Source organism: Sciurus carolinensis, chromosome 12 (assembly GCF_902686445.1).
Source record: "Sciurus carolinensis chromosome 12, mSciCar1.2, whole genome shotgun sequence".
In the NCBI taxonomy this organism is placed as follows: Eukaryota; Metazoa; Chordata; class Mammalia; order Rodentia; family Sciuridae; genus Sciurus; species Sciurus carolinensis.
This window is the reverse complement of record NC_062224.1, coordinates 46,257,451-46,281,267: the sequence shown is the minus strand read 5'-3', so window position 1 is coordinate 46,281,267 and position 23,817 is coordinate 46,257,451. Positions and strand designations below refer to the sequence as shown.

General features: G+C 36.4%; 1 protein-coding gene across 20 annotated transcripts in view; it reads right to left on the bottom strand.

Annotated features, from left to right (window-relative positions):
• Znf438 (zinc finger protein 438) overlaps window positions 1–23,817 on the bottom strand; it is a 192,563-nt gene that overhangs the window by 15,809 nt on the left and 152,937 nt on the right. For 19 of the 20 annotated variants that reach the window (XM_047521025.1, XM_047521023.1, XM_047521018.1 and 16 more), the window contains one exon: window positions 4,268–4,351. The exons of the other annotated variant lie outside the window; for it this stretch is intronic. In XM_047521025.1, coding sequence (XP_047376981.1) covers window positions 4,268–4,351 — 84 coding nt within the window. The remainder of the gene's footprint in view (window positions 1–4,267; window positions 4,352–23,817) is intronic. 20 annotated transcript variants of the gene reach the window in all.

Below are 23,817 nucleotides of genomic sequence, written 5' to 3'. Positions count from 1 at the left end.
ATGTAGTTACAACAGTGGTTTATTCCACCACACATTTACAAAGCCTTTCACAGATGGCGTGATCTAAAAAATCTCACCTGCATCTACTAAATTACAGACCTTATAGAACTCTGCACTAAATAATGAGCAGTAGAAATTTCCACTGACATTCATAATTTCTGGAAAACCTATGAAATTACCCATAACAGAGTTAAAGGGACTCACAGGACTCTCAGGTACTAAACATGGGTTTTTATTAACTGAAAACATAAAAGGCTTACTGAGTAAAATTAGTTATGCACAATTATTCAATGAGAATACTTAATATTAGGATTTTAAATATGGACCAGTTTTTAATATGCTAAGCATATTGAAGTAAATATTTTGAAAAGTGACATTTATGGGTGGTGAGAAATTGATCTAACTGTGGATTAAAGGGAACTGGAAGATGCTGAGTCCTTATTGTGGTTGAGAATCTAGGCTAGGTCTTTTAATTGAACTATCACCCATATTCCACAAGAAAGTACTATTGTTCCCTCTTTTTAAAGATTATGAAAAACGAAGCTTGAGGAAGTTAAGTAACATGTAAGGTCCACACAACCCTATCCAATTTGAAGCAATTCTCTCCTTAGAGGGGGAATATTATATACAAAGTCATCTTGATTAAATCCAAAATACAATACCATTTCTGAATTTTAAGGAGAAAAAAAACCCTTTGAAATAGAAATGGTTTGTCATATTCAAAAAATTCCTATTACCATTAAATTGATGCTTTTGGAAAGCCCACTTAAAGAGATAATTAATGGAAAATTGAGTCACCCGAAAGTACAAGTTAATTTTTAGAGTCGAATTTGCCACATACTACCCATAGGATTCTAACAAATCCAGAAGCACTACCAGACATTTGTTTGGAGAATGTGCAAACTGTGTTCTCCTCCTCCTCCTCCATCACTGGAGGATTGGATCTGACGGATATTGTTTGCATGTTAGAGGCAGCGGAGGGAAGAATGAGAGCTCAGTAGCACTAGGTGCCAATGTCTAACCCAGCTTTATCACACTCTTTCCAAACGCAGCTGGCATAATTAAGAGACAAGTGCATGGGGCAATTCTCTAGATAGCTACAAACAACTCACTTCCTGATTTCCACTGGCAGCACTGAGGGCTGCTTTGTTGCTTCTAAACAAAGTTGTTCCCGCTCATCTCACTCTGGGTTTGGGCAGAGTTCCATTATTCCATCTGTTGGGGCCCATGGGCCTACTGTTAAGCATGTTAGGATGGAACAAGCAGAGAGGGGAGTGTCCCTGCTCTTGAAACTGGCCCCTTGGATCCAGGCTCAGAATGAAAGTGCTGCCAAATCAACCACTAAGAAGCCAACATTTTTAGGTGCTGTTTAGGTTTTAATTTTATTAAACTGAAAACCCTATTTTCAATTTTATTTGTTGGCATTCCTATTTTCCCTCCCACTTGGCATTCAAATAATAAATTCCAGCTGGGGTTCAAACTGTTTCCCAAGATGGTCTCTGGTTAAAATAAATATGGTAAAATCTTGGAGAAGTTCAGGATAAAAATAATGTCTCATAATGCAAGGGAGCTCAACTTTATTTTGTCAAAAAACTATAAACACATTGAGCCATTGCCTACCCAATCCTCTAGTGCTGTCCAGGATCTGCAGCTACAGGCAGAGTCAGTAAGAATTTACTGAGTGTTGACTGCACACTGTGCACTGTAAAATGTGCTGGCAATAGGCACAAGTGTGCTTTTGTTTCAAAGCACTCAAGATGCCAAATATCATTTCTAGTTCTTGCATCTCCAGCACTAAGACCAAAGTCATCATATCTCCGATCCAAATATCAGGCAATTGAGATAAGCACATTTTCAACTGAACTTCTTGTGTCCTGTGTCTATAGTTTTGTCTGTTCCCCTTGGCACATCTGTCCTGCTCTGCTAAACTGTGCTCTTGGCTAACTCCCTCCCTTCCCCTCACAACACCAGTACCCAGCAGGCACCCTCCACTCAGCACAGGCCAGTGAGAGCTGTTTGTCAAACAATGAATTCAACACCTCCCTTACCAAGAAAGGGAATTGTTATCTTCTGAGCAGTTGAGTTTCTTTGTTGATGACTGTTTCTTAAACTATATTCCAATGGTAATGCATATATATGTACAGATATTATAAAAAAAATACTTTACATGCATTATCTCAATTGATCTCCAAGATAAGCTGAGTGAGGAATTCCTGTTGAGCCATTTTTCTAGTAAAGATTTCCAAGCTGATAAACGGCAGTGCTGGAACTCAAACGCTGGCCCACTTGTTTGCATGAGCTTTCCCTACCCTCCTTGTACATAGACTGTAAACTACTGTGCACTGACCATTAAGGCCACCATTAAAGTCTCTGAATTTTGGGTTTCAGAGAGCTTTGGTTTCAATGCCTGACTTTGTCTTGTACTTGTGGCTTTGGCAAGTCACTTGGATGTGGCTAAATATTGTCATCTATGAAATGAGCACAATAGCTACAAAGCTACAAAGTCATACAGGATTAAATAAGAAAAACATCCATAAAGGTACCAGGGTGGTTCCTATCAAATATTAGATATTTAGCAGGTAGTTTTCCACTTTCTGTGGCCAGGAGATATTAAGTTGCTGATATTTACTTAACATGGGAAAATAAGCACAGAACTTGAGGCTCCTCATATGGAATAGTTCTGAATCTTTAAACTAGTGTTTCATTTTTTGAGAGATAAATGAAGGAAAGAGAGACAAAATACCTATTACTCGCTAATGAGGATCCCCATAAAACTATATTTTTTTCTCTGGAGTTTCTGATGACACCCACTTTGGCAGATCAGCCATCCCTAACATCTGATTCATCTTGTCAGTATCACTTATTCCCTCTCCTCCCCCACCCCTTGCATGTCAGTTGACAAAGTGTTAATTGGATTAACAATTCAGTGTGAACAGGAGTTAACATGTGATTTCAAAGAGCTGTTTTGTGGGGACACTCCTTGCTTTTGTTTTTACAGAATAGTGAAGTCAATTGTTGCTTTTTAAAAAAATTTTATTGGTTCTTTCTAGCTATACATGACAGTAGAATCCATTATGATATAATTATACAAACATGGAATATATCTTATTCTAATTAGGACCTCATTTCTGTGGGTGTACATGACGGTGGGATTCACTTCGGTATTTTCATATATGTACATAGGAAAATTGTTAGATTCATTCTACTGTCTTTACGATTCCAACTGTTGCTCTTAAACCTAGCAGGGAAGAAGTAACTAACAGGCATTCAGTTCTGCGAGAGTGGGTAAGGCCAGATCTCAGTGGCCCTGTGAGGGAAGGCACCTAAAGTGGGGTTTGGGATACTGGTCACTTCTCTGGAGGACAGAGAGCAATGGTCATGATTTCTCAATTCAGGAGTGAAACTGTGTGAGCTCTCAAAGTGGGTAGGGACAGGGCCACGAGAGTTTTGAAGGTATTTAGTTATAGATTTAGTATTTTAATGAGTAAAGCATTAAGAAATATAAAGATAGTTTGAATTTAGAAAGAAGAGTTGGGCACCAATGGGGAACTATTCCATTATTCCACTAACTGAATAAATTGGATACATAAATATATCAGGAAATAAGAGGAAACAAGCATTCTTTATGGAAGAATTTAAAAGTAAGTTACCTCAAATATTAATGACAATAAAAGAAAAAATTACACAATGTGGTTTGTTAAATTCAAGTAACTATCTTTTTGAGGACACATAATTAATGTACCAAATGAAAAGTAAATTTAAAAAGCCTTATCATTTAAAATATATTTTAATAATTCTCAATTTCCTCTTAATTAAGACCTTTCCTATTAGTTCCTATTCTTGGGAGAACTTATTTTGATTTCAAGCACTTCTGATGAAAAACAGTTGAAAACCAGATGAGAAGCTTGTTTTAAATACATGTAGAAAGAAGTTGTTTATACTTTTGGAAAAATAATTTGTAGAATACACAAAATTTTATTCATTTATACAGCAGTCAAGTTAATATCTTTATCCAAATTTGAGGATAAATGAACAGCATAAAAATTTAGAGAAGAGTTAATGACTTTTCAAAGACACTCAGGAAAACAGATGGAAACTTCTGAAATGCTTTAACCCCATTTTCTCATCATTCTTTTTGTTGTTAATATTACTAGAATCACTAATATTCAGTTGAGTCACAGTTAGAATTTAGACCTTGATAAATACATTTCATATGGTGAAAGCAGCAGATCATTTACTCTGACATCCTACCAACCACAATGAATACCTGTGCAGACCGTCTTTCCAGGAGATTCTGACATTTGTGGAGACAGGTGTTTCTCAACAGGACTGGTGGACATGGAAACATCTCCTGTAGAAAAAAATTTTGGTAAATGGCACAAATTTCTCATTGCAAGAAATCTTCACCAACCAATGAAAATGGGCCTTTTTTTCTTAAGATGATTTAAAAAAAATTTTTTTTTATTTGTTCTTTTTAGTTATACATGATAGTAGAATGTATTTGGACATAGATACATGGGGTATAACTTCCCATTTTTATGGTTGTACATGTTGTGGAGCTACACTGGTCATGTATGCATATATGGACATAGGAAAGTTATGTCTGATTTATTCTACTGTCTTTCCTATTCCCATTCCTGCTCCCTTCCCTACATCTCCCTTTGCCTAATCCAATGAATTTCTATTCCCCCCACCTTATTGTGTGTTAGTACCCACAAATCAGAGAGAACATTTGGTCTTTGGTTTTTTTGGAACTGGTTTATTTCACTTAGCATGACAGTCTCCAGTTCCATCCATTTACCAAGTAAACGCCATAATTTCATATTTCTTTAAGGCTGAGTAATATTCCATCATGTGTATGTACCACATTTGCTTTATCTATTCATCTGCTGAAGGGCACTAGGTTGGTTCCATACCTTTAGCTATTGTGAATTGAGTTGCTATAAACATTGATGTGGCTGTGTCACCATGGTATGTTGATTTTAAGTCTTTTTGGTATATGCCGAGGAGTGGGATAACTGGGTCAAATATTCTGAGGAATCTCCATACTGCTTTCCAGAGTGGTTGCACCAAGTTGCAGTGCCACCAGTATTGTAGGGGAAGTGTACCTTCCCCTCACATCCTCGCCAACATTTATTGTTACTTGTGTTCTTGATAATTGCCATTCTCACTGGAGCAAGGGCCCTTGCTTTTTTAATCTTATACTTCTATAGCAGTTGCAACAGTTATGTATCTGGTATGACTAGAGAGATGGCAGTTGATGAAGAAAAACTTTTCTTTAGCGGGATAAACAGACAAGGTTTGAACATCAGAATGTGCAGTCAGCTGGAACAATTAAACTAGGACATATGTAGAAGGTTGGAAGTTTCTTGCTTTTGGTCAAAACGCCATGATTATGAAACCAAAGTTGTTAAAATCACAACATTTCAGTAATAGTAAGAAGCATGGGACTAAGAATCACAACAATTATTATTTTTATGCTGTAATTTCAAAAGTTGGTTTACTTTATATAGAATGGGCACTTTTGAGGAGTGTGCAAACTACATTTAAAAAAACAAGGTGTGAGGGTGTAGTTTAGTGGCAGAGGGCTTGCCCAGCAAGCACCAACCCTGGGTTTTATTACCAGCATAGAAAAAAAAGTTCTACTGTTTTGTAGTTTTATATATACCTTGTCTTCACATTTGATTTATCTTCAACTCACAGTGATTTCTAACATTTTTATTGTAAGTTTTTCTATACTTCAACTTTTACATCTAATAGCTCATGATTTTGAAGTACCAATGCAAGAGGTTGGATAACCATCGATCTTTTGGAGGTAAAGTATTCTCTTGTTATGGCTTCACTGATAATCCTTTCTTAACACTGCTGTTACTTCTTTAATTAAGGTATACCTTTCTTTAACATAGAAAGACCACCTACAAAACTAATATTTTGAGTAAAATAAAGAAAAAGAAAATGAAGTACTAGGCACTGATTGATTCTCAGATAACTGGAGGTACAGTAGTTAGCTGAGTGGAGCTCACCAGATCAGCTGAATATGGCTCTGAGGTAGAGCTTAGATAATCAGATTCTGACCTGAGTCAGCATCAAAGGAAAGAGTCATCAAACTCTGAAACCATTGGTGACTACTTCCGATTTCTTTTCCTTTGAATTCTGCTTGGTTTCTCCTCTACCAACATCTTTATTCTCCTTTGGTGATAACTATAAAACTGGATGAAGGGAACATTTAATCTCATTTGCCAGTTAGGAGTATGCATGCACTAACTCTCCATTTTCTCTAAGGGATGGAGTGATTACCTGTCTTCCTGTCTTGTCTTGTCCTGGGCCATGCTTATGGTATACTTAGGTAATAGTTTTCCAGTACTGGCCGCATGGCTCATCATCCATGGGCGCTCCTAACAAAGCATAGGTTCACCCCACTGCTGTCTTCCTATGGCGCCTTCCCCAACTGGCCCTCACCTTGTACACTCCACTCCCACTGCTTGTTAACCAGTGCTAGAGAATCCAACCACTGTGACACTGGACAGCATCATAAGCTTTCTAGTCTCAAAATCAGTTCCACGATCCTATTCCACCATCCATTCACTTGTTCCTAACAGACTCCCTTTGGTTTCTTTACTGGGGCTTGCCCAGATTTCTCCAAGGCACTTTTAACACCACTCCCCTACATGCAGGGCTGTTGTCTCTCTAGTTACAGGTTTTTAACATTGACTTCAATGAAAAAAGAGAGGTCTTTAGGAGGGAATTCATTCCCTGACCCTTCTTCCTACTTCTAAACTTCCCTTCTGTCTTTGATAAACCACACAAAGAGTAACTTTTCTGGGATGGGGGAAAGGAAGGTGAAACACTATCACTCTACATATACAACTTCTCTGCCCCAAGTCCTGAAATATTAGAATTAAAAAAAATATGCCCATTAGAATAGAGAGATGGATGCTGAGAGAGAAACTGTTCTCTCCAGGCTCCTAGTGCTGCCTCAGGGCTCCTGCACCATCAGTGAGCTCTCCAGCACTTAGGGAGACCCTTCATGATCAATCTATCTACAGGTAGCTGCTCAGCCCCATGGGTTCACTTACTGTTTTGTTTTTCAACATTGTCTTGTCCTTCATGGTATTCTTTTTTTTTTTTTAATTTATTTATTTTTATTTTTTTTTATTGTAAACAAATGGAATACATGTTGTTTCTCTGTTTGTACATGAAGTAAAGGCATTCTTGTTACCATGATATTACATTACAGTCTAATCTCCTCCCATTAGAATGTAAGTGTAACAAAAGCTGGTTTCATTCATTGCAGGACCTGTTGCTCAATCAGTGTCTAGCAGTTGCACAACATAGTATTTATTCACTGAATGAATGAACTGTTAATTCTCAATTGTATTGCCTTGCTTTCTCCTATGCTTTTGCTGAAAACACACACACACACATACACACACTCTATACATATATATTTAAAATAACAAGCTCTATTGAGCTTACTGAGCTCTATCTTCTGTTCCAGCTACAGTTTCATCTCCTTCCTTCATGACAAAATGTATTGCAGGTATATATTCCCTGTCTTTACTGATTATTTTCTATTTTTCCCTCAACCCCCTAGAATCCTTAAATTTCATATGAAGTACTAAAATGCCACTCAATCAGGAGTCAGACTGAGTGCTCAAACACTTAAAACTCCACTTAATTCTCCACTATTTTGTGGAATTAACATCCCTCGTCAATGGATGTGGAAAGTTGAAAATTTCTTAGAAGGTCACAAAACTGATGAATGATGGATTTGAACCCAGATCTGTCTGGCACTACAAGCTGTTCTTTCTCCATTCCAAACATACTAAGGTGTTTTGCAATTTATCTGTTTATCAATTAGTTTCCTCCAAAGGCTGGTGAGTGCCACATAATCCATCTCAATGTGGAGAAAATAAAAATCTTTTTGACCAATCTTTTTTCTTATCAGAAGTGTAACTACTAGTAGGGAGAAAGCTTCCTTGTTTTAACAGGTCTCAACAGCCTGGGTGCTGGAGAGGTAGTTAATGAAATTTATATAGAGCAATTTTTAATGCCTTAACACTTAAAAGTCAGGTTTCTTATACAGGTGGATTCCTTTCATAGAAATTCTGGTGAACAAATTAGGTTTATACCAGTATGTAACTTCTTTAAAGCAAAAATTACACAATAAATTTCATGAAACTTTTAAGCACTGACAAAGCACTTTTGTTGATGAGCAAAAAGTAAATGCATAAAAACCTGTTACTAAGGTCTTTTATAATTAAAAAAATAAAACAAATTTCTTAGATATTTCCAAATCCTGTATCACCTGCTATGAAAACCAAGGTCACCAAAGAATATCAGGACTGAAAGAAAAGGTCTAAAAATGTTAAAAGAATTTCTAAATTTCTCATGTGGCAAGTCCTGCTCTTTTAAGTAAATGTGACAAAACACCAGTGTTATTATGTAGGAACTCATTTGGGGAACTTTCTTTTCAGGGTCGAGGAAGAGTTCCTCAGAAACAAGACAATGGATTATATATTACATGTAAGTTAGAGAACAGAGGCCTGCTTTGGTTCTTGCACTTAGTACTAGAATGAATCTGAGTGAGATAATAATGCTTTTTCTTTATTGACCTTGATTATCTTCTTTGCAAGAGAGGATTACATTAGCACGGTGTTTCTTAAAAAATGGTGTGTAGAATTTGGAGAGGGTCCTAACATTTTATTTTTATACTAACACTGAGATACCGTTTGCCTTTTCTGCTGCATTGATGTCTACAGGTATTGCACTGATGGGTTGAAAAAGATACTGGGTAAAATTGCTCTACCACCTAAGCTGGTATAGAGGCAGTGACTGCAAACTAAGTAGTCATATTCTCCACAGTCACACTCATAGCAGAACAATGAAAAAAGCAGTACAAACTTTTAGTTATATGACATCTTGATCTTTGAGCACATGCCTTTTCACTATTCTGTGTGGTGAGATGGTTCACACTCAGAGCACACTTCTGCTGCACACTGAAGTATGATGGTTGCCTTTAGGAAAAGCACTCTATTCATCTGTGAAACTAAACTAGCTGCTTTTTCCCCATGGAAAAGCATTCCAATATGAAAGAACATCTGACAGATGTGTGTTGAAATGTATTGAAAGAACATAGTCAGATTTGGGTACCTTGCAGACATGTTCTGAAAAGTGAACAAATGGAGTTTTCATTACAAGAAAAAACTGGCAATATTTACTGTCAATGATGAAAATCATCTTTCAAGAGGCAATTGAAAAACTAGAATTCACCAATAGAACTTGAAGCTTCCTAATAGAGATGCTCTTCCAATTATGAGGAGGCCAAATACTGATAAATCCATTGTTAAGATGAAAAGATTACAAGTGGAAAATGCATTTTATATACCTAATCTACCAAACACCATAGTTTGGCAACCATATACCGTGGACTATTGGATATTATCCTTGTGATCTCATAGCTGATTGGAAACTATGGCTTGTTTCATGAGAAAGTTTCAGGAGAGTTTCTCATGAGAGTATCATATCACATATTGCTAGCCCAGAAAAAGATAAAAATTCAATATTGAAGTAGTTTCTACTGTACGTGTATTGCTTTACCCTTTCACACTAGGATAAAGTAAAAAAAAAAAAGTAAGTTGGGGAGCATACTTAAAATCTTTTCAGATGAGATTGGTGGTTACATGAATGACTATTCTAAAAAATATTTCAGGTCTACTTTGTCTTCTATTAGGTGCAGGGTCTCTGGTCTAATTCCTAAGTCCTTGATCCATTTTGAGTTGAGTCTTGTGCAGGGTGAGAGTTAGAGGTTTAATTTCACTTTACTGCATATGGATTTCCAGTTTTGCCAGCACCATTTGTTGAAAAGGCTATCTTTTCTCCATCGAATGGTTTTGGCTCCTTGTCTAGTATGAGGTAACTGCATTTATGTGGGTTTGTCTCTGTGTCTTCTACTCTGTACCACTGGTCTGCCTGTCTATTTTGGTGTCAATATCATGCCATTTTTGTTACTATTGCTCTGTAGTATAATTTAAGGTCTGGTATTGATACCTCCTGTATCACTTTTCCTGCTCAGGATTATTTTGGTTATTTGAGGTCTCTTATTCTTCCAGCTGAATTCATGATTGCTTTCTCTATTTCTATGAGGAATGCCATTGGAATTTTAGTTGTAATTGCATTGAATCTGTATAGCGCTTTTGGTAAAATGGCCATTTTGACAATATTAATTCTACCTATCCAAGAACATGGGAGATCTTTCTATTTTCTAAGGTTTCCTTCAATTTCTTTCTTTAGTGTTCTATAGTTTTCATTGTAGAGATCTTTCAACTCTTTTGTTAGATTGATTCCCAAGTTTTTTTTTTTTTTTTTTTTTTTTTTGAGGCTATTGTGAATGGAGTGGTTTTCCTAATTTCTCTTTCAGAGGATTCATCACTTATGAATAGAAATGCATTAGATTTATGTGTATTGATTTTATATACTGTTACTTTGCTGAATTCATTTATTAGTTCTAGAAGTTTTTGGGTGGAGTTTGTTGGATCTGCTAAATATAGAATCATATCATCGACAAATAGTGACAGCTTGAGTTCTTCTTTTCCTATTTGTGTCCCTTTAATTTCTTTGATCTGTCTAATTGCTCTGGCTAGTTTTCAAGGATGATGTTGAATAGAAGTGGATCAGATTTCCTTAACAAGACTCCCAAAGCACAAGAAATCAAAGCAAGAATCAATAAATGGGATGGACTCAAACTAAAAAGCTTTTTCTCAGCAAAGGATTCAATCAATAATGTGAAAAGAGAACCTTTAGAATGGGAGAAAATCTTTTCAACACACACTTCATATAGAGTAATTATCTCCAAAATTTATAAGGAACTTACAAAACTTTACACCAAAAATACAAAGAACCCAATCAATAAATGGGCCAAGGAACTGGATAGACACTTTACAGAAGAAGACATACAGGTGATTAATAAATATATGAAAAAGTATTCAACAACTCTAAGATTCATCTTACTCCAATTAGAACAGCTATTATCAAGAACACAAATAACAGATGTTGGCGTGAATGTGGGGGGAAAGGTACATTTTTACACTGCTAGTGGAGTTGCAAAATGGTGCAGTCACTCTGGAATGCAGTGTGGAGAACCCTCAGAAATCTTGGAATGGACCCACCTTTTGACCCAGTTATCCTACTCCTCAGTTTATACCGAAAAGATTTAAAATCAGCATACTACAGTAATGCATCCACATTAATGATTATTGCAGCTCAATTCAGAATAGCTAGATTCTGGAAACAACCTAGATGCCCTTCAACAGATGAATGGGTAAAGAAACTGGTATATATGCGCAATATTATTTAGCCATAAAGAATATCATGGCATTTGCAGATAAATGGATGGAACTGGAGAATAGCATACTAAGTGAAATAAACCAATTCCAAAAAACCAAAGCCAAATGTTTTCCCTGGTAAGTGGATGATTATATATAATGGGAATGGAGGGTTGGGGAGGTGAGAGAAGAATGGAGGAACTTTAGATTGCGTAGAGGGAAATGAGAGGGGGGCTATGAAAAATGGTGGAATGAGACAGACATTATTACCCTATATACATATATGATTACACGAATGGTATGAATCTACATCTTGTACAACCATCCCTCAATGCAGTCTGTAAAATATAAAAAAATGAAAAAAATAAAAATAAATAAAAAATATTTCACAGTGAAGTATATGGAAGATCTGCAAAAGTCAGTGAACTAGTTTATTACCTCTTTCTCTTTTTTTCTTTTTTCTTCTTTAGTATTGGGGATCAAACCAGAGCTTTGTGCATGCTAGGCAAGCTCTCTACCACTGAGCTACATCCCTAGCCAGTGAACTACTGTTTTCTAGATAACCAAAATATGGTACTGAGACGTTAAAAAGATTCATTCATGTAAGACAGACAAACAAAACAATATAAAAACCACACTGACATGGTTTCAAATTTCCCATTATAACTACACTTTAAGAAGTATATCACATAACCAATCTGTATTATAATACTTTAATATATATTTAGAATTTTGAAAAAAGGTTTGCTGTATAGATATGCATTGCATATGTCTGTATATATATATATATATATATATATATATATATATATATATGAATGTCTCAAATCTATGACATTTTCAATTATAGCTCTAGAATCTTTTTCTCCAGAATTGTGATTGATAAAAATTCATATTTTTATTCAGAGTAGTAAAATATGACATGGACAAATGTAAAATTGTGGGAATTAAATTTATTTGAATAAACTCTCAGGATTAATGAGAAAATTCCAAGAAGAATTTTAAAACATTAGCATTTAAAAATAATCTCACTGCAGGTATTGTTCATTATACATTTGATATTGCCATCTATATATTTTATTTTTTTCTGAATGATTACATTTTTTTTTCCTGGAATTGTAGTCATGAAATATGTCACTATGTTACACACTGGATAAAATTTGTCTGATGGATATATATGTGTGTGTATGTGAAATTTATATGAATTATATAATATATATACACATACATATAGTAGTGATTGTGCATGTATGTGTGTATGTTTGAGAGAGAATATTAGTTAAAAAGACTGACAATAACAGTTCAACAGCTCCTATTTTAAAATCTATTCCATTGATATATCTACTCAATATTCTTAATGTGCTGTCAAATATTTCATTAAAACTTTTTTTAAAATTAAAAAAAAAAAAAAAAAAGAAGTTACAATTGGACAAATTTTGGTGTGTTATATACATAAAAATACACAATGATCTGAAAAGGTTATTGAAATAGTTTCTACCTTCTACCTATTGTAAAGTTGGATTTTCTTTTAATATTTCAAAGTCACAACGGATTGAAAGTAGAACCAAATATGAGACTCAAAACCATCTTCAATGAAGCCAGACTTCAATATTTGCAAAAAACGTAAGTTAATGTTTGTCTTCTAAATTTTTTGTTAATTTTGTTAAACCAGGTTATTTATGCTAAGATGTAATGGGCTCATTATTGTTATTTTAAAATTAATTCATACATATGCAGTTTCTGTTTATAATCACTATTATGATAAATATAGATAGATAAAACCTACATAAATAGTATTTAGAGTCCTCAATCATTTTTAAGAATGCAAAGTTGTCCTGAAACTAAGAAGCCGGAGCTGCTGAATAAGATGAAATCTGACATCTAATCTCTTTTGAGAGTCTGTGATTGTGTGTGTGTGTGTGTTGGGGGTGAATATCAAGTCTGGGGACTTTTTTCTTTTTTTGTTTTTATTCCCTTCATGTTTGTTTCTTTGAGAATGCAAATATGGCAACTCAATAAGGGAGTTTTGGTGATAAAGTCTTAAAATGTAATTCGTCCTGATAAAAATATTTATTATTAAAATATCACTAGTTGACAAAGATATAACACAGGTTATACAATAAAATTCTTGACAAAAATTACCAAATATGTCATACTTCAGAAATTTATTTTATTTTATTTGAATTTATATTCATAGAGTATATCATAAATCATGTCCAAATTGATGACATTGATATTTTCCCCAATTTTAAGAAATAGCACCAGATTCTCTTGGTGGTATACAATATTTTTTTTTAAAATTGCTATTTCAAAGGGATTTTTTTTAAAAAACAAAATGTATTCAAAATCATTTTAAATTATTTTATCAAAATCAAAATTATCATAAGGTGCTCATTCTAATATAAACTGGATACTGGAATTTCTGTAAACATTTTTAGGATTTTGATGCCAATTAATTTAGAGACAAGACCATTATGTTGACTATTAAAAGCATTAGAAGTGATTTATGAATTTCTACTATCAATATCACACTTTTAAAACAAAAATGCCTGCCCTGTAGTTTTGGCCTGCAGAACGTCCTAAATACCCCTGTCAAACTACTTGGCTTTTATCCCTGCACAACTCATCATACCAACCATCTGCATAAATAAAGAAGCAAGCATCTGCTATATGGCAAATGGTCTCAGGGGCAGATGTTTCTATCCTTGTGTTCATGTCGCTGGGGCTGGATACATTATTTGAACAGATGTATACAATCTGAAAGTGTTGTGTCCCACAGTGAAATGTCTCCAACTGCTTTCTATCAAAGTACATAAATGCTATTTGCACCTGCATTTATGTTAATGATATAAAGGCAGCAGGGGTTCTGACAAAGTGAGATGTGATGCTATGAAATATATTTACATGGTTAATTGGAATTTCTGAGAGACTATGCTGCCAAACGGCCACACTGACATTGATACATGCTCGAGTAAATTATCTGATTACCAGCATGCTTTTTAAGCAATGGAAATATGGATATTTCAAAACAACAAAATAACTCATTGTCTGAATCTACTAATAAGAATATTTTAAACTTTAATATTTCATCCCAAAATAAAATATATATGGTCTACTTGATAGGTTTTAGGCTACTCAGGCCATTTCTAAGGATATGTGTATAGATATGTATGTGTTTTCCATTTGTTTTTCTGTCGACACATAACATACTAATAATGCACAGTGGTATTTTGCAGAAGTTATTATATCAGAAAGTTCCAATTTCTAACATTAAGGAGTTAACCAAAACCAGCTTGAAAATGTCAGTTTGTACTTGGTCTGCAGCATAAATGGTACCAAAAGTCCAAGAACAGCATTTACACCACTTGTTAAGATCAAAATGTTTCCATATGTATTTCACATATTTGAAAACATAATATTTTGGTAATATATAGAGAATAATTTTTTCTCTAGTAATGAGGTCACAGAGCAATGTTAACCACTAAATGCAAAGTACTAAACTACAGTGGTTCTCCTTGCTACTACCGTGCATTTACATGCAAGGGCTGGAGAGTCAAAGAACTTACAATAGTAGTTTTCTTTGTAGCTTTACTACGCTAAAAGGTTGTGGTCGATTTAAATAATACAAGACTACTTTTATTAACTTGAAATTTACAATATCAACTATGCTCAAAGACATTGTATTTGAGATAAATATTATCCAAAATAACTCTTTTTTTTTTTACATCTTGGTATGCTCAGGTTTAATGAAGAGTACAGTAAGGTATTACTGGAGGACAAAGGGGGGGTGATCACTTGGTAGCAAAGTGGGTGAACTTAGCAAGCCCTGTTTGTTCAGATTTTTCTTCATATATCTGTGTCTTCATTCCTCCCTTGGGCATAAGGCGGGATACCCATCACGGGAGTCTTGGAACCTACCTTTAGGAAATGTAGGTCAGAATTATTTTATGGCTAGCTCTACAAAGAAATGTGAGGGGCAAACAGGGAGTGACATTCCTTTTTTAAAAAATGCTCTTATTAGTGCATGATAGTTATACATAATAGTTGGGTTCATTTTGACATAATCATACATGCAGGATTTTAATTTGCTCTATTTCAGTTCCCAGTGCTCCCTCATTCCTTCCCTTCCTCCTTCCCTCTGTTTCTTTCCTCCCTTTTCTGGTCTTACTTTTATTTATTTAATTATTTTTTAATCAACAAATGGGATGGATTCAAACTAAAAAGCTTCTTCTCAGCAAACAATCAATAATGTGAAGAGAGGGCCTACAGAGTGGGAGAAAATCTCTACCACATGCATACCAGACAGTACTTATCTCCAGGATATATAAAGAATTAAAATAACTTAACACCAAAAAGAACAAATAACCTAGTCAACAAATGGGCTAAGGAACTGAGCAGATACTTCAAAGAAGATATATAATTGATCAACAAATATATGAAAAAATATTCAACATCTCTAGTAATTAGAGAAATGCGAATCAACACTACTCTAAGATATCATCTCACTCCAGTCGGAATGGCAATGATTAAGAATACAAGCAACAATAAGTGTTGGTGAGGATGTGGGGGAAAAGGTACACACATACATTGCTGGTGAAACTGCAAATTAGTGCAACCACTCTGGAAAACAGTATGGAGATTCTTTAGAAAACTTGGAATGAAACCACCATTTGACCCAGCTATCCCACTCCCCAGTCTATACCCAAAAGACTTAAAAATCAGCATACTACAGTGATGCAGTCACATCGATGTTTACAGTAGCTCAATTCACAATAGTTAAGCTATGGAACCAACCTAGATGCCCTTCAACACATGAATGGATCAATAAACTGAGTGAGATATATATATATATATATATATACACATACAACAGAATATTACTCAGCCTTAAAGGAGAATATAATTATGGCATTTGTAGGTAAATGGATGTAGTTGGAGAATATCATGCTAAGCGAAATAAGCCAATCCCAAAACACCAAAGGCCAAATGTTTTCTCTGATATGTGGATGCTGATCCATAATGGGGAGGGATGGGATGAATGGAGAAACTTTGGATTGGGAGAGGAGGGAAGGAGGCAGAGGAGTGGGAAAGATGGTGGAATGAGATTGACATCATTAATTTAGGTACTTGTATGATGTCACGAATGGTATGGATTCTACATCATGTACAACCAGAGAAATAAGTGTGCCCCATTCCTGTATACTGAATTGAAATATATTCTACTGTCATGTATAACTAATTAGAATAGAAGTGAAAATTAAAGAAATTATTTGTTCTAATTAGTTATAATGATAGTAGAGTACATTTATTCATTTTGATAAATCATACATAAATGGAGTTTAATTTCTCATTCTTCTGATTGTACCAACTGTAGGATCACATTGGGCATGCAGTTATATATGTACATGAGGTAATAATGTCTGTTTCACTTGACTATCCTTCCTACCCCCATGCCCCTTCCCCTTTCACTCCCCTCTACCTAATCTAAACTATTTTTCCCTAGCCCCCTTCCTTATTGTGAATTAGCATCCGCATATCAGAGAAAACGTTCAGTTTTTGTTTTTTGGGGATTGGCTTATTTCACTTAACAAGATATCCTCCAACTCCATTTGCCAGCAAATGCCATAATTTCATTCTTCTTTAAAGTTGAGTAATAGTCCATCATGTGTGTATACATATATATCTTCTTTATCCCACTTCTCGGTTTATACCCAAAGGACTTAAAATTAGCATACTACAGTGATGCAGTCACATCAATGTTTACAGCAACTAAACTCAAAATAGCTAACTATGGAACCAAAATAACTCTTAATCTGCAAATTATCCTGAAATTTCTACTTATGCCATTTCATGGTCATTTATGGACATGAGTACAAGAGGGAAAAATCTGAGCTACCTGACATGCACAGTTCCCAGCTGAGGTCAAACTAGGTGGTGTTCTCCTTTTTTGTTTCAGCTCTGCTAATGTAAACAAGGGTCTTTTCCATGATCTATTTAGTGCCATGTTTTTGCATTTTTATGCCATTTCTTGTCAGTTTCACCATTTATTTTTATTATTATTGTATACAAATGGGATAAATGTTGTTTCTCTATTTGTACATGGAGTCAAGGCATACCATTTGTGTAATCATACGTTTACATAGGGCAATGATGTTTGATTCATTATTTTTTTTCCCTTCCCCCCCACCCCTCCCACCCCTCTCACCCCTCTTTTCCCTCTATACAGTCCTTCTTTCCTTCATTCTCACCACACTCCTTATCCCTAACCCTAACCCTAATGCTAACCCCTCCCACCCCCCATTATATGTCCTCATCCGCTTATCAGCGAGATCATTCGTCCTTTAGTTTTTTGAGATTGGCTTATCTCACTTAGCATGATATTCTCCAATTTCACCCATTTGCCCGCAAATGCCATAATTTTATCATTCTTCATTGCGGAGTAATATTCTATTGTATATATATGCCACAGTTTCTTTATCCATTCATCAACTGAAGGGCATCTAGGTAGGTTCCACAATCTGGCTACGGTGAATTGAATAGCAATGAACATTGATGTGGTTGGATCTCTGTAGTATGCTGATTTTAAGTCCTTTGGGTATAGGCCAAGGAGTGGGATAGCTGGGTCAAATGGTGTTTCCATTCCAAGCTTTCTGAGGAATCTCCATACTGCTTTCCAGAGTGGTTGCACTAATTTGCAACCCCATCAGCAATGTATGAGTGTTCCTTTTTCACCACATCCTCGCCAACACCTATTGTTGCTTGTATTTTGATAATCGCCATTCTAATTGTGGTGAGATGAAATCTTAGGGTAGTTTTGATTTGCATTTCCCTTATTACTAGGGATGTTGAACATTTTTTCATATATCTGTTGATTGCTTGTACATCTTCTTTGTGAAGTGTCTGTTCATTTCCTTAGCCCATTTGTTGATTGGATTATTTGTATTCTTGGTGTAGAGTTTTTTGAGTTCTTTATAGATTCTGGAAATTAGCGCTCTATCTGAAGTATGAGTGGCAAAGATATTCTCCCACTCTGTAGGCTCTCTCTTCACATTGCTGATAGTTTCCTTTGCTGAGAGAAAGTTTTTTAGTTTGAATCTATCCCAGTTGTTGATTCTTGCTTTTATTTCTTGTGCTATGGGAGTCCTGTTAAGGAAGTCTGATCCTAAGCCAACAAGTTGAAGATTTGGACCTACTTTTTCTTCTATAAGATGCAGGGTCTCTGGTCTGATTCCGAGGTCCTTGATCGATTTTGAGTTGAGTTTTGTACATGGTGAGAGATAGGGGTTTAATTTCATTCTGTTGCATATGGTTTTCCAGTTTTCCTAGCACCATTTGTTGAACAGGCTATCTTTTCTCCATTGCATATTTTTGGACCCTTTGTCTAGTATGAGAAAATTGTATTTATTTGGGTTTGTGTCCATGTCCTCTATTCTGTACCATTGATCTATCTGTCTGTTTTGGTACCAATACCATGCCATTTCTGTTACTATTGCTTTGTAGTATAGTTGAAGATCTGGTATTGCGATACCCCCTGCTTCGCTCTTGCTACTGAGGATTGCTTTAGCTATTCTAGGTTTTTTATTCTTCCAGATGAATTTCATAATTGCTTGCTCTATTTCTGCAAGGTACATCATTGGGATTTTAATTGGAATTGCATTGAATCGGTATAGCACTTTTGGTAGTATGGCCACTTTAACAATATTAATTCTGCCTATCCAGGAACATGGGAGATCTTTCCATCTTCTAAGGTTTTCTTGAATTTCTTTCTTTAGTGTTCTGTAGTTCTCATTGTAGAGGTCTTTCACCTCTTTTGTGAGATTGATTCCCAAGTATTTTATTTTTTTCGATGCTATTGTGAATGGGGTAGTTTTCCTAATTTCTCTTTCTGAAGATTCATCACTTATGTATAAAAATGCATTGGATTTATGAGCATTGATCTTGTAACCTGCTACTTTACTGAATTCACTTATGAGTTCTAAAAGTTTTCTGGTGGAATTTCCAGGTTCCTCTAAATATATAATCATGTCATCAGCGAACAGGGATAGTTTGAGTTCTTCTTTTCCAATTCGTATCCCTTTAATTTCTTTGGTTTGTCTAATTGCTCTGGCTAGAGTCTCAAGACGATGTTGAATAGAAGTGGTGAAAGAGGGCACCCCTGCCTTGTTCCAGTTTTTAGGGGAAACGCTTTCAGTTTTTCACCATTTAGAATGATATTGGCCATGGGCTTAGCGTAGATGGCCTTTATAATGTTAAGGAATGTTCCCACTACCCCAATTTTTTCTAGTGTTTTGAGCATGAAGGGATGCTGTATTTTATCGAATGCTTTTTCTGCATCTATTGAAATAATCATGTGATTCTTAACTTTAAGTCTGTTGATATGGTGAATGACATTTATTGATTTCCGGATGTTGAACCAACCTTGCATCCCTGGGATAAAACCCACTTGGTCTTGGTGCACTATCTTTTTAATATATATTTGTATGTAATTTGCTAAAATTTTGTTGAGAATTTTTGCGTCAATGTTCATTAAGGATATTGGTCTGAAATTTTCTTTCCTCGATGTGTCTCTGTCTGGTTTAGGTATCAGGGTGATATTGGCTTCATAGAATGAGTTTGGGAGGATTCCCTCCTCTTCTATTTCATGGAATACTTTGCGGAGTATTGGAATGAGCTCTTCTTTAAAGGTTTTGTAGAACTCGGCTGAGAACCCATCTGGTCCCGGACTTTTCTTTGTTGGTAGGCTTTTGATGACCTCTTCTATTTCATTGCTTGAAATTGGTTTATTTAAGTTGTGTATGTCCTCCTCGTTCAGTTTAGGTAATTCATATGTCTCTAGAAATTTGTTGATGTCTTTGAGGTTTTCTGTTTTGTTGGAGTATAGATTTTCAAAATAGCTTCTAATTATGTTTTGTATTTCACTCGTGTCTGTTGTGTGATATTTCCTTGTTCATTCCGAATTTTAGTAATTTGAGTTTTCTCCCTCTTTCTCTTTGTTAGTGTGGCTAAGGGTTTATCAATTTTGTTTATTTTTTCAAAGAACTAACTATTTATTTTGTTAATTTTTCCAATTGTTTCTTTTGTTTCAATTTCGTTGATTTCGGTTCTGATTTTAACTATTTCCTGTCTTCTACTACTTTTGGTATTGGTCTGCTCTTCTTTTTCTAGGGCTTTGAGCTGTAGTGTTATGTCGTTTATTTGTTGATTTCTACTTCTTTTTTTGAATGCGCCCCATGAAATAAATCTTCCTGTAAGTACTGCTTTCATAGTGTCCCAGAGATTTTGATATGATGTGTCTTTGTTCTCGTTTACTTCTAAGAATTTTTTTATTTCCCTCCTGATGTCTTCTGTTATCCATTCATCATATAATAGTGTATTATTTAATCTCCAGGTATTAGAGAAGTTTCTGTTTTTTATTCTGTCATTTATTTCTAATTTCAATCCATTATGATCTGATAGAGTACAAGGTAGTATCTCTATCTTCTTGTATTTGCTAACAGTAGCTTCGTGGCATAAAATATGGTCTATTTTAGAGAAGGATCCATGCGCTGCTGAGAAGAAAGTGTATTCATTCTTTGGTGGATGGTATATTCTATATATGTCCGTTAAGTCTAAATTGTTGATTGTGTTATTGAGATCTATGGTTTCTTTATTCAATTTTTGTTTGGAAGATCTATCCAGTGGTGAGACAGGTGTGTTAAAATTGCCTAGTATTATTGTGTTGTGGTCTATTTGATTTCTGGAATTGAGAAGGATTTGTTTGACGTATGTGGATGAGCCAATGTTCGGGGCATAGATATTTATGATTGTTATGTCTTGCTGATTTATGCTTCCCTTAAGCAGCATGTAATGTCCTTCTTTATCCCTTCTGACTAGTTTTGGCTTGAAGTCCACATTTTCTGAAATGAGGATGGATACTCCAGTTTTTTTGCTGTGTCCGTGTGCATGGTATGTTTTTCCCCATCTTTTCACCTTTGTCTATGGGTATCTCTTTCTATGAGATGAGTCTCTTGCAGACAGCATATTGTTGGATTTTTCTTTTTAATCCAATCTGCCAGTCTATGTGTTTTGATTGATGAGTTCAGGCCATTAACATTCAGGGTTATTATTGAGATATGATTTGTATTCCCAGTCATTTGACTCATATTTGTTTTTTGACATGATTTGGTTTCTCCTTTATTTGGCAATTCCTTCAGGCTAGCGCCTCCTGTTGCTGATTTGCATCGTTGTTTTTCATCTCTTCCTCATGGAATATTTTGCTGAGAATGTTCTGTAATGCTGGCTTTCTTTTTGTACATTCCTTTAGCTTTTGTTTATCATGGAAGGATCTTATTTCATCGTCACATTTGAAGGTAAGTTTTGCTGGGTATAAGATTCTTGGTTGGCATCCATTTTCTTTCAGGGTTTGGTAAATGTTGTTCCAGGCCCTTCTAGGTTTTAGGGTCTGGATTGAAAAATCTGCTGATATTCTTATTGGTTTCCCCCGAATGTAATTTGATTCTTTTCTCTCGTGGCCTTTAAAATTCTGTCTTTATTTTGTATGTTAGGTATTTTCATAATAATGTGCCTTGGTGTGGGTCTGTTGTAATTTTGTATATTTGGAGTTCTATAAGCCTCTTGTACTTTTCCATTTCATTTTCCATTTCTTTTCCATTTCATTCTTCAGATTTGGGAAATTTTCTGATATTATTTCATTGAATAGATTGTTCATTCCTTTGGTTTGTTTCTCTAAGCCTTCCTCAATCCCAATAATTCTTAAACTTGGCCTTTTCATGATATCCCATAATTCTTGTAGATTCTGTTCATGATTTCTTACCATCTTCTCTGTTTGGCCAACTTTGTTTTCAAGATTAAATATGTTGTCTTCAATGTCTGAGGTTCTGTCTTCCAGGTGTTCTATCCTATTGGTTATGCTTTCTATGGAGTTTTTAACTTGGTTTATTGTTTCCTTCATTTCAAGGATTTCAGTTTGTTTTTTTTTTTCAGTATCTCTAACTCTTTATTGAAATGATCTCTTGCTTCCCGTATTCGGTCTTTTAACTGTTGATTGGTGCGATCATTTAATGCCTGCATTTGCTCTTTCATCTCCTCCTTCAATGCCTGCATTTGCTCTTTCATCTCCTCATTTGCTTCCCTGATTGTTTTAATTATGTACATTCTGAACTCCCTTTCTGACATTTCTTCTGCTGTGCTGTCATTGGGTTTTATTGATGTAGTACTAGGTTTGTTTGGGACATTTTCTTCCCTTGTTTTCTCATATTGGTCAGTTGTCAGTGGGACCCTGAGATATTGCAGATTTCCTCTATTGGCTTATAGTGTCCCAGTAGATTTCCAGAGTATCACCTCCCAGCCTTCAGTAGCCTGAAGTCTTGGAGGAACTTGATAATGCAGTGCTTCCGAAGAAAGCTGCCCCTAGCCCCCTACTGGTTCCAGGGCTTGGAGCTGGCTCTGTGTGGAAAGGCTCTCACTGGGGGCCTGCACCCTGCAGCTGGCCGTGTGGGAGGAGCCCACCGCGGAGTGTGGAAGGCTACCTGGGGAAGACTCTAGCTGCCCTGCCCTGCTCTGATAAGCCACCCCTATCTGTGCCTGCCGCCCAGGCCAAGTTTCGCCCAGTGGGGGAGACTCACCCCGTGACTCTATTTTTGTCCAAGTCTCTCAATGCCTCCCCTTCTTGAGTCCTGGGTTCTGGAGCGACTGGAGATGTAGTCACCCTCTAGGCCGCCATCTTGGATCACCACGTGGAAAGAGCCTGCGGCCGGAGTGGGCAGAGCCGCCTGGAGAAGTCTCTGGCTGCCCGGCCCTGATCCCAGAGGCTGCTTGCGGATCAAAGCTCTCCGCTGGCTCGGGGACTTGTGGCTGGCTGTATGTAGAAAGGCTCTCACTGGGCGGTCTACTCCGAGAAGCTAGCCTTGAAAGGCGCCTCCCCCTGCAGGGGGCCAGGCTGCTTGGGGAAGTCTCTGGCTGCCCTCTCCTGGTCCCTGAAGCCACTTGCGGGCCCGAGTACGCTGCGCTGGCTCCGGGACTTGGAGCTTGTTCTGATCAGAAAGGCTCTCACTAGGGGGCCTGCTCAGAGAACCTGGAGAAGCTGGCTGTGTGGGAGGGGCCCACCGCCGGTGTGCGCAGGGCTGCCTGTGGAAGACTCTAGCTGCCCTGCCCTGCTCCGATAAGCCATCTCTATCAGGGCCTGCCACCCGGGCCAAGCTTTACCCAGTGGGCAGACTCACCCGTGGCTCTATTTTAGTCCGTGTCTCTCAATGCCTCCCCTTCTTAACTCCTGGGTTCTGGAGTGACTCGGAATGCAGTCATCCTCTAGTCCGCCATCTTGGATCGCCCCGTGGAAAGAGTCTTCAGTTTCACCATTTAGAAAGACCCTCAATCATAGTGTTGAAGTTCTATCTAGTGTTCGTAAGCACAAGAAATCTGCAGTGTGCCTTATGGAGAAAGATAAGCTTTGCTGAGGCATAAGTTATAGTGCTATGTTTGTAAGTTCAATGTT